At 36.9% G+C, this 21,091-nt stretch overlaps 1 protein-coding gene across 8 annotated transcripts in view; it reads right to left on the bottom strand.

Annotated features, from left to right (window-relative positions):
* Positions 1–21,091, bottom strand: part of NSD2 (nuclear receptor binding SET domain protein 2) — a 112,857-nt gene that overhangs the window by 18,175 nt on the left and 73,591 nt on the right. For 6 of the 8 annotated variants that reach the window (XR_009459684.1, XM_059721487.1, XM_059721490.1 and 3 more), the window contains exons 10-14: positions 20,135–20,259; positions 4,843–4,974; positions 3,411–3,534; positions 2,289–2,489; positions 828–1,007 (exon numbers count right to left, since the gene is read on the bottom strand). Coding sequence is in view for 7 of the 8 variants with exons in the window: in XM_059721487.1 (XP_059577470.1) it covers positions 828–1,007; positions 2,289–2,489; positions 3,411–3,534; positions 4,843–4,974; positions 20,135–20,259 (762 nt within the window). In the remaining variant the exon portion in view is untranslated. Of the gene's footprint in view, positions 1–827; positions 1,008–2,288; positions 2,490–3,410; positions 3,535–4,842; positions 4,975–7,827; positions 7,958–14,973; positions 20,260–21,091 lie in introns of those variants that run through there. The other 2 variants (XM_019478769.2, XM_059721492.1) reach the window with 2 other exon arrangements.

Here is a 21,091-nt window from a genome sequence, read left to right as displayed (position 1 = left end):
AGATTACTATATTATACAAATTAGCAAGTGAACCAACAATCAAAACAGCCAGGATAATGCATCACAAATTGTAATTGGTTCGTTTTAGTTTAACAACTGTAGTTTAATTTATGCTAATGCTTCACAGGATGTGAAATTTTAATAAAAACGAGCCTCCACAGAATTTTTTCATTAAATCTTTGTTGAGCAGAGGAATGAGATCACTGTTTTGTGTGCATGAATTATCAAGTAGGAAGTTAAGCAAGCTGTGGCTTAATAAGCTTCTACAATGTGTGTTTAATTTGTCAGCAGGTCAGGTAGTTTGTCTCTCTATGTTCTAATCAGCTCTGCGCACAGGGCTGTGTTCAATAAGTAATAAAATTTACTGCGGAATGTAAAAGCAAAAAACCATTAATTAGAAGCATATCAGCAATAACTAATACTGGCTTAATTTGCTGTTTTCCAACTAAGCCAAAAGCATCTCTTAAAATATTTATATTTTTACATATATATTAACAGAAAGTAAATACAAAAGGCTTCAGTATGTTGAACACAGGGGAAGGAACATAATTAGTTCTCATTATGCCTCCCTGGCTCGCAATTAAATCAGATGTAGGATAGGCAGAAGAATTATAAGGAAAGACATTCTTTTAAAATAAATGTCTGCTTAATCACCAGATACTTTAATATCTTCAACAAATCTGATGAAACCTGAAGTGACTCTGCATGTCTTTGGCATTTTTATTTAGAGATCTTACTGAAATCCAGGTGAAACAGAAAAAAAAAAGACACATTTAAATGTTGATGAGGCTTACAGCAAAGTAATAAAGAGCTTTCCATCAAGTTACCTTTTGAGCACACAAAGCACCAGCTCACATTGACATGCGCATGATGACTTTTTCCTTTCATGGCTGTGAAATGATTGGTACACACAATGCTGTTGGAAGCGATCACAGCACAGCCTGCAGCAATGCAAATGTCTCCAGCGTGGTAAGCCACAGGGCAGCGAACACACCGTATCATTTTGCCTAGCAAAAGCACAATACTTTAGTATTTATCTTTCAGATTGCTCTGCAAATTTAATCCAAACAATGCATTTTAATACTCTATAACACTGCTGACATATAGACAGTGTATCAGCTATTACAGCTTCAAAACAGGTGCATTTGAATTCAGCCAAAATAATTAATTAGCAGGTTTTTTTGCTAAAAATGAGATTTAATTGTATTGATCTTCATATATTTATAACAGTACAGGAAAGCCTTCTGCAACTCTGCTTATCAATCAATATGCGTTCAATTGTTAGAAAATTAGGTATACATACAAATAAGTACAAATAGAGCTTCAATGCACTACTTAAGTTTTATAGACATATATAGATAAACTTGCCTATCATCCTCTTCTTTATTTGTCATACCTACATTTGATATTTAGTTTCATTAGAAAGATACCACGTGTAATTACTGGTAACAGTTCTGTACTGCACTGTTGCTAGTATAATTAGAAAAAAACCTAAAAAAATCCCCTCTAATGCTGATGGATAATTATGCATTTACTCTAAACAATTTTCCAGGTAACATACTATTGTGTGCACGTCTGCATAACTGCAACTGGCAATCTACACATGCTAAAGGACCAGATTTTGCTACTCTTAAATAATTACTTATTTTGTATGAATGGTTCAATTGCTATGAATGGGACTAAAGTGTGGAAAGAACAGGGCATGAAACGGTAACAAAAGCAGCACATTGTGTCTTGCTATTTTCAGCCCATTTAATTCTTCTTCAATCACTTTTCTAATTTGGGCAAAGCATTCCTCCTTGAGTGGTTCTGAATTAGGAAGGAACCAAAAAAAGTACAGAAAACCAAGCATATAAAAACTTCTCATGTCGACATTTTTCAAAGAATCCTGTTTTTTTCCACCTTCAAAGCATGTTGCATCAAGTTGTGGGGGGGTGGGGGGGGTGTTTGCTTTTTTAGTAACTGGCAAGTGCTCAGAAATATGGGAATGCAATTATATTATCTATATAAGAATAAAAATTAAAAAGCCACATGGATTTTCACTCAGTGTTTAAAAAGTTATAAATATTAAGAACCACCATATAATGAACAAACTCAGGCTTCAGTAAAAAAAGCCCCTTTCATTACAACTAGAACCCTCCTACTAAAGAAGTATAATGGACAGAGCAAGGCAAATAGCTGAATTAGCAGAGGTGTATTTTATTCCTTATATTCTGCAATACTAAGCTGTAGCTTAACAAATGCAGCTTAAAACTTTTTTCCTTAGATGTCTAACAGCTTAGCAATACCTTTTGACACTCTTGGATTTGAGGGGTTAGTAACATGACAGCTCAAGCAACTGTGGAGAGGACATCGAAAACCTCTGTTCTCAAACACAGTAAGATGAAATTTTTTTACACATGCTTCATGGTAGAATTTTCCGCAGTGGGATACAATACATCGTTTCACATCTGCCTTTCTCTCCTTACAAACAAAACAGGTGTGCACACCTAATGATAAAAACAATAAAAATAATTCATGACATTTTCATTCTAGCTTCTGTGCTTAAGCCATATTTTGACTTACAATTTTTGGTATCAAAGATCTTCTAACCAATCTGGCCTAAAACATGCCAGATACAATCCCAATGCAATATAATGTTTAATAATCAAATCTTCGTATGATCACTGACTTGGTAAAAGCCTCTCTCTAACAGTAAATCAGTAGCTTAGGCTGTGATCCTGCAGAACTTCAGATAGATGCACAAACTCCGTGAGAAAGTTTGCTAAGTTTCTTGCTGGCCCACCTGACTAAGAGCCCACGAGAACTTCCATTATCTTGGAACACAGCATTTCCGTAACAAAGTTCTGCAGGTTTGCTGCCTGAGAATGTCAACAGGTGCTCAATATCTTTTCTGTCACACTGAAGTATCACCACTACTGTATAGTAGTTTGTTACAAGATCAGAAGCAATGGAGACTAATAGCTACAGGCTACAAGCAAATTTCTTACGGAAATAAGTGGACTGAAAAAAAGACACTGGAGGCAGAAACTAGAGAGAGGGAGAAGGGGAAAAAAAAGTGAAAGAATTCTTTTCCCTACCGCTTTCACTTAATTTGAGGATTTCTTGAATCTGTGACAGTTTTTGAATCTTCCATGATTAAACATGACAAATATCCTGGACATATTACAACTACTACGCATAGAGTAAACCAGTTCCTAGTGCAAGAGGTCTTTGATGAGAAAAACCTGACACCTGGATTTCTCAAAACTTATACATTAAGGTAGAAAAACATGCGTTCTCATGCTGCATGACATCAGAAGAATGGTAGGTATTCAGAAATACGTACTCTGACCTAACAGGATTGGCTAGGACAAAAAAAAAAAATCTCAATACAGTGTTTTGTTTTAATTCAAAGAAACAATACTTGCCTGATGTACATTCACTACAGATGAACTTTCCTGCTGGTCTCCCAGACAGCCCGAGGCAGCTTACATGAAATGCTCCAAAACATATTCCTTCGCAAAGCAGGAGATCACCTGTTTTTTCACACAGCTTTTCCAACAGAAAAGTATTGAGTGTTAAAGAAAAATATATGCGTGTGGGAGAAATGACTTTCTCCATTCCTTCTCTCATAAACCTCTCCCCTCACATACCATTTTATTACTCTTAAAATCAAACAGCTTTACATGCAAAGGAAAGCAACATCATTCTACAAGTATCAAAAGATCACTTTATTTCCAAATAAACCAGAGACATGCCCGTATGATACAAGAAACAGTACGTACAAGGTTAAATGAGGTAGACCAATATTAACAAAAATATTTTACACAAGTTCTCTTTTATCTTAAATTACCATAATAGGATGAAATAAAAAGCATTCTTTTCTCTCCCTTAGTTAGGGAAAGGACATTTTGGCCACTGGCAGATGTGAAAAAAAATCCAGCACTTTACTGAAAGAGGAAGCGTGTCAGTTTGACCTGGCTCCCCCATGTCTGTATAGATCAGGCTTGAGTTGGGCTTTTTGGTGTTTTTATCTAATAGCTGATCCAATCAGCTATCAAATAAAAATGCCAAAAAGCCCTGCTGAAGCATGTGATCTATATAGATGTTGGGTGAGCTGGGTCAAACTAATATGATGTCTCTTCTGGGCATGCGCTGCACTGAAAGTAAAGCTTTGGGGCAGAGTGTGGTTCCCACATCTGTAAGCAGCCCTCATGCCTAAATTGTCAGAATTAGCATGTGCACAGCTAACAATAGTCAGATTCCAATGGAGCACCATTTGTTCAGTGATTAACCAGCATGTTAAAATAAATCTAATCTCAGGTGCACTATTTGCAAGGAGCTGGGGAGAATTTTCTTGTTTGATCCATTACATACAAACGTATAGCATTACTTCATTTCCTAAGCTACAATTAATTTTAAAACAAAGAAACCATATGAACACCATTACTACTGCAAGCATTGCTATTTATTTGCATTATGATAATATCCAGAGGCTGCAAATCAGGAGCAGGGCCACCTCACTGTTAGCCACTGCCATTTTACAAATAGTGGAGACAATCTTTGCTTCACCGATTTAACTATAAAGCATTAGTTACCTCTCAGCATTTGTTTGAGGGAGGGACTGCATTCATTTTACAGATCTGCTACCTAAAAAGCAGCATGGCTAAGTGGATCCACTTCAGGTCCAAGAAACGACACAAATTTAAACTGCTGTCTTCAATCACTACACCATTCCTTCCTTGAGAGATGTAAAATAACTCAGGCTTGGACTAAGCCTACCTAAACAACTTTATCTTCTACAAGCATCTCAGGAATGAATCTGGGAGCAATGAACAACAGCTCCAACTATTCTCTCACCTGACATACATATTCTTTTTTTGCTGCAGCTCCTCGCTCAGATTTTTTAGATGATATAGATACTTCTGTCTGAGTCTCATCTGCACTTTCATAGGGAGACTCCGACCGCTCATCTCCTTGACCATCTGAGACCTAAAGATTAAATGCATACATTAGATAACATGGCATATACATAGGGACCAACACTGTAAAGGAAGCATAGAGATGCAGATCTAAACTAAGATTTTCTGATGTTTACTTGCCTTTCCACCTCTAATAAGTTTTAGTTAGAGCTACAGGTATGTGCTTGTGGAAACCCTGTAAAAAGAACTATACAATCATTGTTTTTACAAATTAAACAAATCATATAAATAAAACCTCACAATATTTCCGTATGACATTTTATTTTAGACCCAGCACTCTACTGCAATTAGCTGATGGCCAATATGTTGTGTATCCCATGACCAAAAATGGATGGGTTGCGTATGAAACAGAGACATACTTCCATGACTGTACTTCTTTGAAGAATGATGTCAGCATATTACTGGGACTGCAAAAACAGAGCAAACTTCAGATCTAGCCAGTAACAGGGTACAGCATCCCCAACTGCCTTGATTCAGTCTTAGGAACACACAAGTGAAATGCTGGGCAACTCGCCAGGGACAACACTGGGAGGTAATTTCTTTTCCCAAGGTAGCCTCTGCATATTCCCCGCTGTGGAACTCTAACAAGCAATGAAATCCACAAGGAGGATGAGGCAGTAAGTTCTAATTAAACAAAGATTGCAAAATTCTCCTGTTAAGAGAGACATAAAAAAAATCTAGATGCCAAACCAAAATAACAGTGCAGCCTAAATGTGCATAAAAGTCCTTGGAGATCTCTACAACGAAAGTATTACGGAGCCTGGATTTCAATCCCACTTTAGCTCAACACTTAATTTGAAACTGAAGACCATAGATACTTGTCCCCCTAACCAGCAGCATGCATCTCAACACCCAGTTCAAGTCTCTTAAGGGAAATCCATAAAATTAATGGATTTAAAATTTATGAAAAACCATAATATTATTCTGTCTACACTGATGGAAATATCTTAAGTGCATCCGTTTGCAAGTTCTACAAGTTTGAAAAGTATTACTTTTACAGGGGACTACTAAAATCACGAAATAGTTTATTCTTATAGTCTGGAAACTCATCCCATTTAGGCCCTAAATCACAGCAAGCTAAAATTGTGAATTCAGAGGTGCACATCGTTCAGCCTACGAATCCTGAGCTTCTGTGTTATTTAAAACTACATTTAGTTTCATAGAATAGGGGTTGCTAAAGGTAGAAAGAAACCTGGTAGACAGAAAAGAGCTTATTTAAAATGACAGAAGTACACAAAAAAAATCTCTGAGCCAAATACAGCAATGGACAGAAAAGCCAGTGGATGACAGTAGGGGAGAAAGGTGTTTGAATATGCTCACGTTAACTTTTGAGTAGTTAAACGAAGCGCAACCTGATTAACAGATATCAGGAGGCTATTGTTTGAACAGGGAATTTCAAGAAACTGAAGTCCAAAAACCCCAGTTATGGAAATTTAAAATGAATGGATTAAAAAAAAAAAGGGGGGGGGAGGTAATTTTCACTTATTCATTGAGTTTAAGACCAAAAGAAGCCGTTAAGTGACCTAGTCTTACCACTCATATCTCAGAGGCTATATAATTCTACCCAGTTTCACTCCTGTATTCCACTCGATTTGTATTTAAAGTATACATTCCAGAGTTCTTGGATTGAAGACATCAAGAAAATCCACTACTTCCTTTGGCCAGAGACAGACATTACACTTTTACCAGTATAGGTGGAAACCAGTCTATACCCATAACAGAACAGAAGTTCAGCATGCAGACTGGATTAAAAATGGTGGAACACAGTCTAAGATTTGTATCCTCCCTGTCCCGTCCCATCCCACCGACCCCCAAAGAGCGGATGTGTGTTCTGTTTGCTATCAATCTAAACTACACTGCTTACAGAAAAATCACATAACTTAGACTGATTCTGCCTCAGGCTTTTTGAATGTCTGTACCTAGCCCTAGCCTGCTTTATTTCCATTAAGAGTTTGTCTACCTTCAGCTTCCAGCTATTGATTTTTGCTATGCCTATCTCTCTAGAGTACAAGAGCACTCTAGTACCCAACAATTTCTCCCAGTGCTGGTATGCAGTAACCAAGTTCTTTCAGTCTTATTTTTGATAAGCTAAACAGACTAAGCTTCTTAAATCCCCAAGACATTGTCTCTAGTTCTCAAATAGATTGTATGGGTTCTCTGCACCTTCACCACCCTCATACAGTTTAGGATTGCAATAGCCTTTCTGTCATGGTATCACATTGGGAGCTCATGCTTAGTTGCTTGTCCAGTGACCAGAAAATCCTTTCCAGTTAGATTGCATTTAGCTTTAAAATATGTTTTCTTGGAACAGTACAACCTGTCAAACAATCCAGACTGCTCTGAATTACTTCCTTATCTTCATTTACATTTCTACTGACCTTAGTGTCAAATGCAAATTTACCAGAAATGATTTTATTTATTAAGCATTAAAGTGTTGACTAGCATCAAGCCATTTTATTGATCTCTGAAAAGCCTGACCCCATTCAGTGCTAATACCCTATTTACTATTTTTTTGTTTTTGAGATTATTAGTTACCCAGTTTTTAAATCTTTTTCACAACTGCTTTGCTATTGTGTAACGCTAACTTTTTAAATAGAACAGAACTTTTTAAACTTTCAAGTCCAAGTATATTGCCTCTATACAAAAAACATATTCTGTCTACGTAATAGCACAATTTTAAAGCATCCTATCAATCTACTAGGATGCTGCATATTTTGTTTTACACTTATACTAAAGATTTTTCTCTATTTCAAAAGATGCAAAAACATTTTTGTTGGCAGTTTCAAAAGTGCCAGCATTTAAAGGGTTAAAAGAAAGTCTGTAATTGTGAGCAAAGCAAATCAGTCGATATTGGGAGATGTACCTCATCTCAAAGGAGCTGGAAAATACTCTGCTTCATACAGTTTTATGTTGAAAACGGAATTTGAGTGTATTGCTAGTGGCAGCCATCTTGCTGAAAAGTGGCAGTTTGAGAAAGGCAGTATTGGAGTTTGCTGAAAAACAAAACAGTTTCCATCCTGGTTTAAATAATCTAACACACTTTAACAAAGCTTAAACCTTTCATGTATTAATGCTAAGTAGCACAAGCACTGAAATGTTTGGCACTCAATTTTTTTTTCCATGAGCTATTATGCTCTCATTACAAGCTAGTCAAAAATGGTAATTTTCAGCAAAACAGCCAGGAGCTATTAGATTTTTCTTTCTGGTACCGAATCTAATTGCTTTTAACAATTAAAAAGAAAAATCACATTTGAGAAAAAACCCACAAAATATCCCATTACTAGTTTCCCCTACAAAAGCCCCTCATCACCAACAAGCCTTCCCAACCTGAGAGAGCGAGCAGGAGCTGCACAGCATGTCTTAAAGACTAACTTAACTTCTGCTGCATCAGGACCTTCTTGTGAAAACAAATAATCTCCCACCTTCCCCAGTTTCCTTTTCTTTTTCTTTAAGCCAGGGCAACATTAGCCGATTATCATCTCTAACCACAAATATGTTAGTTACAAGCATTTGAATTTTTCTACGCTGATCTCAATCTAGAAACTAGTACAGACACTCAGACTAGTTGTTGGTGTGATATGATTATTAGCGTCATCATGAAGAATCAAGCTCTGAATATCCAACTGCAGGAATGGACTCAAACACTTCAAGTATGGCAACTGCACAACCAGTCTATATGAATGCAAATACCACTTTAACCCTTTCCTGGGACTCTCACACAAGACAGAAACTCTCCAATCTAGTATTGTTGCAGGACACCTGTATACAAGGGGAAGAGGCTTTTTATGCTACCAACCAAATACCTGCAGACTCATACACATGGCCAGAGAGGATGGGCATGAAGTGGCACTACAGTATCCACTTAACAGGGCTTTGCTATATCTGAGCCCTTAGACATTGAGCAAACCTGACACTATATTAATCTTATTAACTACCCATCTTGCATTAAACTACATAGCGTAAAGAAGGGGATTCCCTGTTCACTTGTAACCCAGTTTCTTTAAAATTAACATTGTGTGAAACCCCAACAGATCTGAAATGTTAGCTTTTACTTTTTGTCCATAGTACAGTTCATAAGCTTATTTCATCCCCGTTGTGCACCTTATTAAAGATGGACTGTCTGCCACAACTTATTCTTCCCTCCTCCAGGACCTCTGTATTTTCAGCGCACTGCGTTTTTCAGTAGTCATTTAAAGAATGCAGCTGCTACGCTTTGAACTCTCTCATGATAAGGGTACTTAAGCACTGGAACATTTTACCTAGGAAGGTTGTAGACCCTCCGTCTCCAGAAGCTTTTAAGTGCAGATTAAACATACATTTGTCTGCAATAGTTTAGGCAAGACTGAGCCTGCCTTGAAGCAGGGGGTTGGACTAGATGACAACTGTTTTATAATTCTATAATTATATGAAACTAGAAGCTTCAAATGGGAACTTCAAAAAAAAAAAGCTGCACAGACCTAATGAAACACTCAGCCAAGCATGACCCTTAACCACATCCGCAAAGTAAACTCTCCAGTAACTCTAGGTCACAAAGCTCGTCTCCAACCCCATTATGCTGTATAGGAACAAGAGTGTATATACAGCTATATCCTATTCACTACCACTGCCCGACTATGGTTGTCACTATGAAAGAACACCCATGCCATTACTAGGGGCAGACACTTATTCTGGGAGTGCCTTTCTGGGAGGTAGGCCTAACAATCATGTCCAGCAACCACACCCAATGAAACTTGTACAATAGATCCACTGCTATCAAACCCCTTGTAATATTTCTGTTCTCATCACCTTTAGCTCTTATTCTGCCCCAAGACAGTCACCATGAGTTCAACACCTCTCCTCCCTCCCCACAAAGTTATCCAAACAAGATGGAAATATATGGGAGTGTGTGAAGAATGAAGAAAGGCATCTGCCTGCTGTAGGTGTGACCCTCGAGAGCTGAAGGGCAGTAAAAGAATTCAACAGGAAAAAAAAATCCCTCCATGAAAATGTTCTTCGAGAGGATAATTTATTAAGGACTTGACAACATAGAGAACATCCACAGAGTCCCAGGATAGACAGTTTTGTTTTGTTCGTAAGTGATATCTTATGGTGCAGGAAGGATTTGGATTCACAAGGGATCCAGAAGAATTTTTTAGTACTTTTAATCTGCAATTTTTTTAAAAATTAAACTCAGGATAACTTGCAAATCTGTAATTACAAATCAGTATGAAATGCAGGGGGTTAAACCAAGCTAAGGACAGTACTAGCTTAATTGTGTCTGGTAAATACTACATAGCAAAATAAGCAAATAGTTCATATTGCAAGCTTCCAGACAGCCATGCTCTGCCGAACTAGTACAGGGTTTTGTTTTAAGTGCACGTGTCCTACTTATTGGCGTTTCCCTTCTGAGCACAGTATTGTAAAGAAAATCAGCAGCCTCCTAAGTAAAGTATATACTGTGTATAATTAACTTCTTTCCAATGTTCAGTTCAAGAGTCAGAGTAACAACCACTTACAACAGCACAAAAGCCTGATCTATAGATATGGGCAGCCTTTTCCTTTTGTGTCCTTTTACTCTAATAGTGCCCTGCACATGTATACTCCTATTTTTTATAAAGAAGTAACAAAACTAAAAATCAATGTACAATTTGGTTTAAAAGATTTACTATAAAAATGGTAAGGTTTCTTCTTCAGTGCGACTGCATCCATAAGATTGCAGTCTTGTAATTTACTGAATATTTTGTGCACAATTAACTGAATGCAAAGAGAATGAGTTTCTCATTGGTGTATTTAAGTTAGGTGGCAACATGTGTATTAGTACAAGCACAATCAGCCCTTATACTTGTCAGAGCAGTCAGTAAGTGATTCCCCCCACCTTTCCCTCCACTACAGCTTCTTCATTGGAAACCGAGGGGATGGAGCAGGGTTCTGGCCTTACTGAACTCCATGGGAATTTTGCTATTGACTTTAAAGGGCCACGATTTTTCTCTAGAACATCATTCAGTGCCTATATAAGTGACCTCAATTATGTAATTTGAGTGACAAAAAAATCATGCTCAATTCCTGAAGAGAATCTTATAACCCCTTGTGTACACTAACCGTTATACGTTGCTCACTTAACCAATACACAACAGCTGAAGAAAATTAAGAAAGTGATTGCCTCGACTGCTTTTTTGTATTCCTTTTTCTAGTCTAGACAAAGCATATGGCATTAAGTCAAACAAAGTACCTGATTTTGATTCAGTTGTAAAATCTTCTGCTTGACATGTGCCGTTTCTTAACATTTGGGGGGGGGGGGGGGGGAGGGGGGAGTTGAGCAGAAAACAGGGTGGAGATGAACCTTACAGATAAACTGAAACAGATGCATACGGTTTTGTGAGCCTCAACATCTGATGAAGTGAGCTCAGGCTCAGAAAAGCTTATGCATCATTGATTTAGTCTATAAAGTGCACATCTTCCCTGCCTTCTGTTTAATAACTGGCAGTTAGATCAAGCTAGAGAGAAAAAAAAAAAAAAGAGATTTTATGTAACTAAGATCAATAGGCCTGATTTCCCCCCTCCCCCCATTTACACCCATTAGTGCTATACCATTTTTTTTCAAGTTACTCCGGATTTACACTGTTGTAGGAAAGAGCAGATTGACACCATGTTTTAAGTGTTTTGTTGTTTTATGGGCCAGGAGGGAGGGAGGGGAATGCATCTTGTAGGCACCTTACAACCCTTTACAACAGGGACTGAAAACCTACAGCCTGCAGCAGCAGAGATCAATGGTACAGTGGTTGGGGAGTGGGGGGGAAGCAACCTTCTCTGTTATGCATTCTTCTGTCGCATGCTGTCAATCCCCTCGTGTCCAGAGCACCTGCTCTGTGTTGAAGCGTCCTCCATCACCCTGTGTTGCCAGATTTGTGGCTCCCCTTCGCCACTAGAAAAAATTGCCAGAGGTCAGTGGCAAGGGAGCCCAGAGCAGAGTAGGCCAGGAGGGCACTGCAGAGGGAACCAGCAACCTGCAGAGGCAGAGGGAACTGGCAAAAGCTGGGTCACAAGAGGCAGCCCACCATTTTTAAAGGTGGCCAACCTCTGGTTTACAAGGTTACCAAAGGCTATTTAGAATAATCTTTTAATTAGACAAATGGCAGACAAGCTTTGAGGAAAATTCTATGAAAAAAAATAAATCTTCACCACTCCTTCCCTATTAACAAGAATAGTTTACATCTACTATGAATAGCTGCAGTATTTGATGCATAAGTCAGAATTAGAGCAGTAACAAGCCCTGAATTTTGGTTTATACTTGTCTATAAGCAAAACCTTATTGATGATGGTCCACTATTTTCTACTGAATTCTGTACTGCTTCATCCCAGAAGATTTAAGGAGGCATATACCTACTAATGCAAGTCAACCTCAAAGGACTTATAAGAAAAAGGAAACAATTTTGTGGGACAATGCAGTTTCCTTTTGGAGAAAACAGATGTTTAATAGATGACCATGTGCACATATGCCTGTTTTGGAGAAGGGAAGATTGAGGAAACAGGGGTTTCTCTTTACAGGTTGACATGAGATTTATAGCACAAGAACTCTGCAAAGAAAGTGATTCAAGTTAGCCTGTATATGTGCACATAGCCTGTACGTTTGTGTTTTTAAAATTTCATTTTTTCAGTTAAACTCTTTGCTGGGTTACTTATGGGGAAAGAATAAATACAGACAATCGTGCTTGTGTGACAAACGTTAGCTTCTCAATTCTTTCTGACTGTAAGACTCTCAGACGCATGCTACAATTCTGATGTGTGTACTTAATCATAAAGATTTCCAAAGAGACAGGAGAAACATTAGCACATGGGAATCTCTCTTATACCTTTCAGGCACCTTATCTAAATATTAATGTGATCTTTTTTAGACTTGTTTATCAAAGCATTTTTTGTACTAAGTATTTTATGTCAGATTCATTGTATTTAACATCAGCAGATCAGAAAACCAAACCAATTCACTATACCTTATTAATCACCTGCAATTACATTTCCACCCTACAAAATTAAGGTTAGTAGGGAGCTATAGCTTGCTTCAACACACAGAAGCACCACTGTTCTCTAAAAGTGGTAATGTAGGTTCCATACCCAGATGAGACTGAATTCTCCTCTAAAAAAAACAAAACAAAAAAAAGAATTAAATGGGCTGACAGCTGACCTGGCTTTCCAGCTACACTAAAAGTAAGAAGGCTGAACTTGGATAAAGGGAAGGAAAAAAACAAAACACACCTCTCAGCATTTAAAAATTATTTCTGAAAATTCTATTAATGCAAAAACAAATGTAGGAATACATGCATATTCCTCAGCGCATGGCCTTTAAAAAGCCCTTTGGCATGATTTTTCTGTAAATTTCTCTACTTTTAAGAGACTACTCTCCAAAAATAATAATTAAATAAAAGTAAAACCCCCAAAAGGCTCTTGCAAAATTATCGGTTACTGCAAGTATAAAGAAAAAAAGGGGTTCAGAAAGTCTAGGCACCAAAATAAGTAAGGCTGTATACAGTCAATTTACCGATTTCAGAATTAAAAAACAGTCATAGTAGGAAAACAAGACAATCTGATTTACTTTGCTCAGCTGATCCTGAAACAAGTGAGCTAGACAGGCAAGGCATAACAGGTTTTTTGCACTAGACTGATAATTAATTCTCTACCAATTTAAGGATTTTATAGCACCCTCTTCATTGTCTCATTTACCATATCTTCTTTTTTATGCAATCATATAGTTTTAAATAGACAAGAATGAGGTCAATATGTGCAGAGGCAAGAATATAAATATTAAGGAGGAGAAGCCAAGTGTGGAATATTGTTTACCATGTGTTAGCAAATGCAGAGCTAGAAAGAGTTGAGCACATTTCTGTGCTTAGTGTTAGTACTATGACCCTTTCCTTCCCATTTCCTTTACTTAGACAAACTCCCAGACACAAGCCACCCTATTTTAATCTAATAATGCTCAAAGCAAAACTGAATCCATCTAAAATACATAGACAGATTCAAGGCAAACTTAACCCCCTCCCACAGCCACATTACTTTCAGATTTCTTAAGTGTCTTTTAAAAAGTGTTAAATAGTTTCTTTTAATGCTTACTTTATTCTTTCACTTATAAAAATGGATCCAATTTAATATCAAGATCTTGAATATTCAACAGCACTTCCCAAGCACTAGAAAGCATCCAGCTTTGGTCTTATTTTGTATTCAGGGCATTTAGTTAATCCCCAGTTATGTTGTGTTTATGCAGTTATCCAATAAATTAAAGGAAGTTCCAATATCAGAAAAAAAAATTAACCCACCCACTTTTCCATTCTGTTACATTCAGCATTGTGACTTCTGGAATCAGTGCTCCCGAGCAGTGGGGGCCAACCTCTTTGGCTGGCATGCACAAATAAAGCATGTGCCCGCCCCCCAAGTGGCACTCTTATCCCCATCCCCTGCATGCCACACACCGAGGCACATACTGCACGTTGGCCACCTGTGCTGTAGTGCTAGCCAGAGTGATGTTTATGTATAAATCCTTGTGTTTTACAAGTTACAAGTATTTAAACATTTTTTTAAAAAGCCAGGTGTGTCAGAAAAATACCATTTGATCCTGCTGTTTGGTTTATAAAAGCAATGATTTCTATGCCAGGATTATAAACAGGGAGCCCATGAACTAGTGTCCTCCCAACCATTACCCACAGCCTCCAAGGTGTCTCAAGAAATGAGCTATTTTACTGGGATCCTCTATCAGACATCCACCCTCTTTTTGTGGGTATGTTAAGATACCCAGGATTTGTAGGTACTACTAGCTTTTCATTTCAGTGCTCCAAAGGCCTTGTAACCTTCAAGCTTCTTTCTAGGGTAAGCTACCTAACAGTTTCTTTGCCTTTTAAGACAGTTTGCCTATAGATGTTTTTCAATCTGAAGTACAACAGATATGAGAAATCAGACATAACCCAACATACAAATGACAAAATAGACTGGATCTGTTGTGCACCTGGAGAGAGAGACAGAAAAACTGACAGAGCCAATTGAGTTACAGTTAACATTTCCTTTATTTCAACATATGATGTTCCTGAACTTAAGAATGATGTATTGGCCCAAAATGCTAGACTGGGTATATTATTCTTTAAATATATGGTGCCATAAGTGTACACAGTACTATAATAGTAAAAAGACAGTCTGGGACATGTTTCACATTTATCATTAGCAATAGATTGACGTTTGAAATAAGGATATATTTTGCATTTCTGAATATACTTAGAATATAAACTATAAGAACATGTAACATTATTGGTTGCCTATGAATACTCAAGATTCCATGGTGATGGAGGTGGAATAAAAACTAGTTTGTGAACATGCAATAAACAGAATCTGCTCTGAAGTCTAAGTTTACAAAGAAGAAAACAAACACACAAGAAACTCAATTTCTGTGTAGAATATGTTGCTATCAAACAAATATTCAGGGTTAGAACTTTTTTTCATGTGAATGTGGAAGCATCCCAACAAAGCAGTAACAATATGGTGGGCAATATATAAGTCTCCTCAACTACTGTAGGCCCTGGTGATGCTATGTAGTAAGACACTGAAGTCCAATTACTTGAAATGTTTCCCCAAAATTATACCACTAGTTGTGTTGATTGGTGGTTTGAACCACAAAGGAAAAAGTTCATCCCAACTGTTACAAGTCTTAGTTCTGTGCACACAAGAAACAGACATTAGATAATTTATTGGAAAAAAAGTTGTGGAGGGCTTAAAAATAATTGGTCATTTTAGATGATTCTTACATATTGAACAGGGCATTGTTTTTGAGAAGAACCTAGGGAAACAGTGCCAGAAGCATGAAATAACTTTGCAAGCCTGGAAAACTAACTTGAACTACTTTTCTTATGACAGTAAATTCTTCAAAATCCCACCTGCTTTCTTTCTTACCATTTAGGATTTTGCTATTTTTGGACGCTTGTTTTTATGTTTTTTATAACATTTTATTATGAGGATTTTACTTGTATATTGTAACAAAATTAGATTCCTGGGCTGACAAATGAAATTGATATGGTGTTTTAATTACAAGTTGCACATGGTTTATTAAGATTGCTTTCTTTAACAAATATCTTACCTTGGTGTTAAGACTGTAGGTCTGTTTTCTTCACTGTGTGTGTATTTGCTAACCCCATTAAAAACAGATGATAACAGATCTGCCACAAACTGACAGCAACAGAAATACAGTTTAGTGTATGCAAAAAGAGTACAATTTGAAGTAGGTATCTTGGATTATGATGACATTGTAAACAGGAGAAGTTGTACTTATGAGTAACAATCCAGCTTGTTTGATACTGTAAGTTATAGAAAGAAGTAAGAATTCTCTCTATAGGAGGATGGAGAATTATGTTAAAATTCCACAGGCTCGTCCTCAGGCTTCTGTAAACAGCTATGTTCTGGTCTACTCAAATTCCTTCTTCTCACAGGTGTTCCCAACGAAAGCCTGGCTAAGAATTTTAAATATTCATGTTTGAGATTGGTTTCCCCCCCTCTATTAAAGATGTGGATTCTAAACCAATGCTTGGGAAAATACCTATCCAATGCAATTATGATACCGATACTGTTTTGAAAGCTATCTGCCAAGTTTGACTGAAAAGCTGAACTAGGTAGATGCTATCGTGAACACAGCCAAAGAAGTGAGCAAATAATCTAGAATTTCTGGTAGTGTGAAATCTTTTATTAACTGAAAATACTGTTTACACTAAAATGGCACCTGTATTACCAAGCAATTTATTCTACCCATTCAATTTTTGCTGTAGAGAAAATGAAATCTGTTACCTCTTGCCTTATTCTCTAAAAATGAAATCAAATGCCTAGATCTTTTCCTACAAAGACCACAAGACTACTAAGGTGTTATACTGGGTTGTGATATATGCAATACAAGGTTTCTGTCCTTATCTACAGATTTGGTAGCGTTTTAATAACCTTCTAGTTTTATTTTATCATAAATTGCCCATTAAGAATTCAATTTTAAAACATAATCATGTTTCACATAAGATAGTAGAGGGGAAGCATTTGTGAAGTCAAGTGCCCATATGGAAAATTTAATTACTTTCTCCTAAAAATTAGGTGAATGAATAGTATTTCTGATGCACTGATTTGTGTGTGTTAATTTTTAACTCTTTTGCAGTACTTTAAGTTTCTCTTGGTGACAGCCAAAAGCTTTCAAAAACAACTAGCAATCTTAAGTGCCCAATTTATAACACCTTAAAAGAGCTTCATTTTAAGAAGCATCAAACGCTTAACTACCCTTTAACAAAATCTTAAATGCCCTTTGAAAAATAAGGTCTTTTATTCCCCCACCCCCCCAAGTTAGGCAACCAAACTAATCACTTGAAACTTTTGGCCTTATTATTCACATAGATTTTTTCCTCCACCAAAATATAAAAGCAGCACTTAAAAGTTTCAAAGAGATTGTCAGAAATACCAGGTTAGTGAATCTCTCTCTCTCTTTTAAAAACTAAAATACGTTCCTTCATAAAAATCAGCAGCATTGGGCTAACATGCAAGAATTTTGTGCAGTCTCCAACAAACCCCAACTTATAATATGTAGAAGGCAGGGCAGAGTGGCCACCTGATAGACTAACAATTCAGAGGGGCACAAGCTTTTGTAAGCAGCTGCTCACTTTATCAGATGCTATGTAATATGTAGTGTGTCAGCATTCCAGAACCAACACCTGCTCATCTCCTGATAAGAATCAGGGACCAGCAACTGACTTCACTGCACTGCAGATATGCCTGTGTGGGTTCACCCACACAAGTAGTGCGGGAGTGACCAAGCTGGTGTTATCTAGCCCACGGGGCTCCCCACAGGTCTGGAAATTAACTTTGTCACCATTTGCTCCACTGAAAAATTTCCAGATCCATAAGGAGTCTGTGGACCATCCCTATGCAACTAAATGAGTCAAACATCACTGGAGTAGAGCCATGTGCATTATTTTTTTTTCTTCTTTAGAAAGATAACAGATAAGTGGTATAAAAATGACCACAAACAGAAATATAAAGATGATGATCAAACATATTTAATATCAAGAACTGTATCCTATTCAACTAGTTTTGCAAGACGGTCCCATGAAAACAAAGATCAATTTGCTCATTACATCTTTTGCTTGTTATTTATTTTTAAAAATCCCTTCCCTTCATTAACAAGGAGAAAGCTTTTCTCCAAATGAACACCTCATGCCACATGCACATTTGGCAATCTAGACAAGTGCTAAGTAACATTACAGAGAAAAAATGTTTTTTAAAACCACCCACAAAAAACAAAGTTTATTTACATCTTGCTTTATTTGATGGAATGCATCAGCAATAAGTTCAGAAACACCTGCCATATTTAAATGGCAGAATATCTATTATTATAGAAATCACACTGGATCGGATCCTCAGTTGACAAAAAAGGTAGTCAGTGTTGACCAACTAAGGAACCAGCTCACGTCAAGCTACTTTTCAAAATAATTACTCTTTGTAAAGAGAGAGTTTTAAGAGGATATGCCAAGGAGAAATTTTGATATTTTCAACCTCCCTTAGAAACAAAAGTCATTTCACTTCCCTGTATTCTCTAACTATAACTCTGGCATAGTGTATGTTAATTTGCCTCCTTCCCTCCTAACTCATTTGCTGACTGGCAGCGTACACTGTTAGCAGCCAACATTTCTGAGAGGTTCTACCTGCATGCACCATTTCTCACATTCATCTTTATGTGTAAGCAGAATTTGGCCTCTGATTTTCCTCAAGTTTGTAAAGATTGAGCCTTTGCACAAAAGGATTTATGAAATGTGATTTTAAATCGCTATTTAGATATTGAAGAAACTCTCCTCCCCCCGAAATTACTATATACAGGGATATAAATGTAAAGCCAGAAAGCCTGGTAGTGTTGTCTTAGAATGGAGTTGAACTATGTAGTCAGATCCAAAACATACACAGCCACTAGAAAGAAAGCCTCAACAGTTGTTCTGCAACTGTGGAAGCTGGTAAGACAGGAAGAAAATGATAACTAGCACTATATTACTTGGCTATTTCCCAAGCTAGTAGTTTTTGAAGGCTTTTTTTTCTGGTAATACATTTAATTAATTCAGCCATATACATAATTTAATATGCCGCCGTTCCAATTTGTGAAAATAAGTCATTTACAGAACATAATCTAAGTACTTATCTTGTACTAGTCAGAATGGTAGACAAGTACTGTAGTTTTTCACCAAAACCAAGCCAGAGGAGGTGATAATACAGCCTGATTGATGTCTTCTATGTTCAGCAACACATCACTACCTTCCTTCATAATCTTATACACTTGTGTTTTTACACTCCTCTACATATAACATTTTAGCATTAGATGTTGAAGCTTTCTGCCTCTGGCTCTTAACCCAGGACTTAATAACTATGTTTCTGGATCCCCATTTCAATACAGCATGTACATGCTGTTCTTGTGCTGCTGTTTTTGGCTGATGATCATTTTTAACAGTACAGATAACCTGGAGAATGGTTTCCATTTATTGTATTAATACACTTCTGATACATACATTTCATTTATTGTATGTCAGTCGAAGAGCATTACAGTACCAAATACGCAGGCCTAAGACTATGATTAGTAAGTATCAAAAAGATACATCCTTCACTGCCTGTTTAACTATACTGGAAATGAAGCTACTTGCATCACAGAGAAACAGTACTTCAACAAACAGACTAAAAGCTAGTGTGAGTTTAAGGGGTTCTGCTCGTAAAATTGTCCATGAAAGTTCAAGACCAAATATAGAGGATCAGCAAATTGCTTCAATATAAAAGCTATGGCAACATGACAGTATTAAGTTACATAATGTAACTAATGTAGTCAACACTTACATAAAATCTGTAGAAGAAAATACAGAACACACTGGAATTTTACTTTGCCTCTATGAAAAGTTTACAATTCTAAAACTTTGTTGGTAGATACATTTAAAAACCACAGTAATATCTGACATCCCCAACGTGGACAATCCTGTTACAATAAATGAATTTGCAATGCACACATTAACAGGTTTCACACAGAAGGTCAGAACTGTAACTCGTCTAGAGCACCAATGTTAGAGATTTTTTTTTTGTTTTGTTTGTTTTATAAGCAAAAGATTCACACCTGACATTTTTTAGAACTAAATGACTGTGTGTGAATACCACTTTTTTTTTACCTCATTCTCAGTTAAGGAAGCTGAAGGAGATGAACCCTTGCTAAAAGCAAGAGTTGAAGATTCTGCTGCTGAAGCCCGATTTCGCTTCTTCAGTGGTTTACATGCATCAGACAGATTTTTCATTGCTGTAAAATAATTTTGGTTTACAAAGTGAAGTTTGGAACTTTAAAACGTTATCTCCCTGAAGCCATTTAAAAAAGTCCTTCTGATAAGGGAAGGAATCAGTTAGGTCTTCTGGTCACCTACATAGTACTGGGAGTGAACATAGATTTAGTTTTGAAACAATGGTGGGTTTTGTTATGCTTTTAAGAATAAAGAGGTCTTCTATTAAACAAATATATAGTAAGAACGGTTAAAGATCCCCCCAAATAGTTTGCTAAATTATTTTTAAATTATAATACTCTGTGCCTTACGACCTTATGGACAGATGCTATCTGCTCAGACGAACACTATATGGGAAGGCCTAAATAGCACTGAAATCTGAATCGTTGTCAACAAACATTTATATACAGAGAAAGTGGATACATTAAATTAAAAATGGCAACAAGTACCATGGATATTAAGTTCAGCTCATTCTGAGGTGTATTTATGCATACTTATAAAAGTTATCTTAAACCTGTAAAATCATTAACAAATCGGTTCTTTGCACCATTCACTGTACACTTCTGTTTTATAATTCCCTCTCACTCTCCACACTGCCTTCCCAAATCCTTTAAAAGGCATCTCAGATCACAGATGATCTGAAGAGTTTGACTGTTGCTTTACTTATTTTATCAAATAAATGTGTAATTAATTATGCATTTGTACAACAGGGTTGTTACTGCGGCTCTTTGATACCACTGGGGAATAGTTTTTATTTGGTGCCATCAAATGGTGAACTTGTGAACTGCTGCTTTAAAATCAGCAGTACACAATTTCAATTGAATATGTTGCTGCAAAACAGTAGCAGTGCAAAAG

This window comes from Alligator mississippiensis, chromosome 2 (genome assembly GCF_030867095.1).
Source record: "Alligator mississippiensis isolate rAllMis1 chromosome 2, rAllMis1, whole genome shotgun sequence".
Taxonomy (NCBI): Eukaryota; Metazoa; Chordata; order Crocodylia; family Alligatoridae; genus Alligator; species Alligator mississippiensis.
The sequence above is the reverse complement of the archived record's forward strand: the minus strand, read 5'-3'. Positions and strand labels throughout refer to the sequence as shown.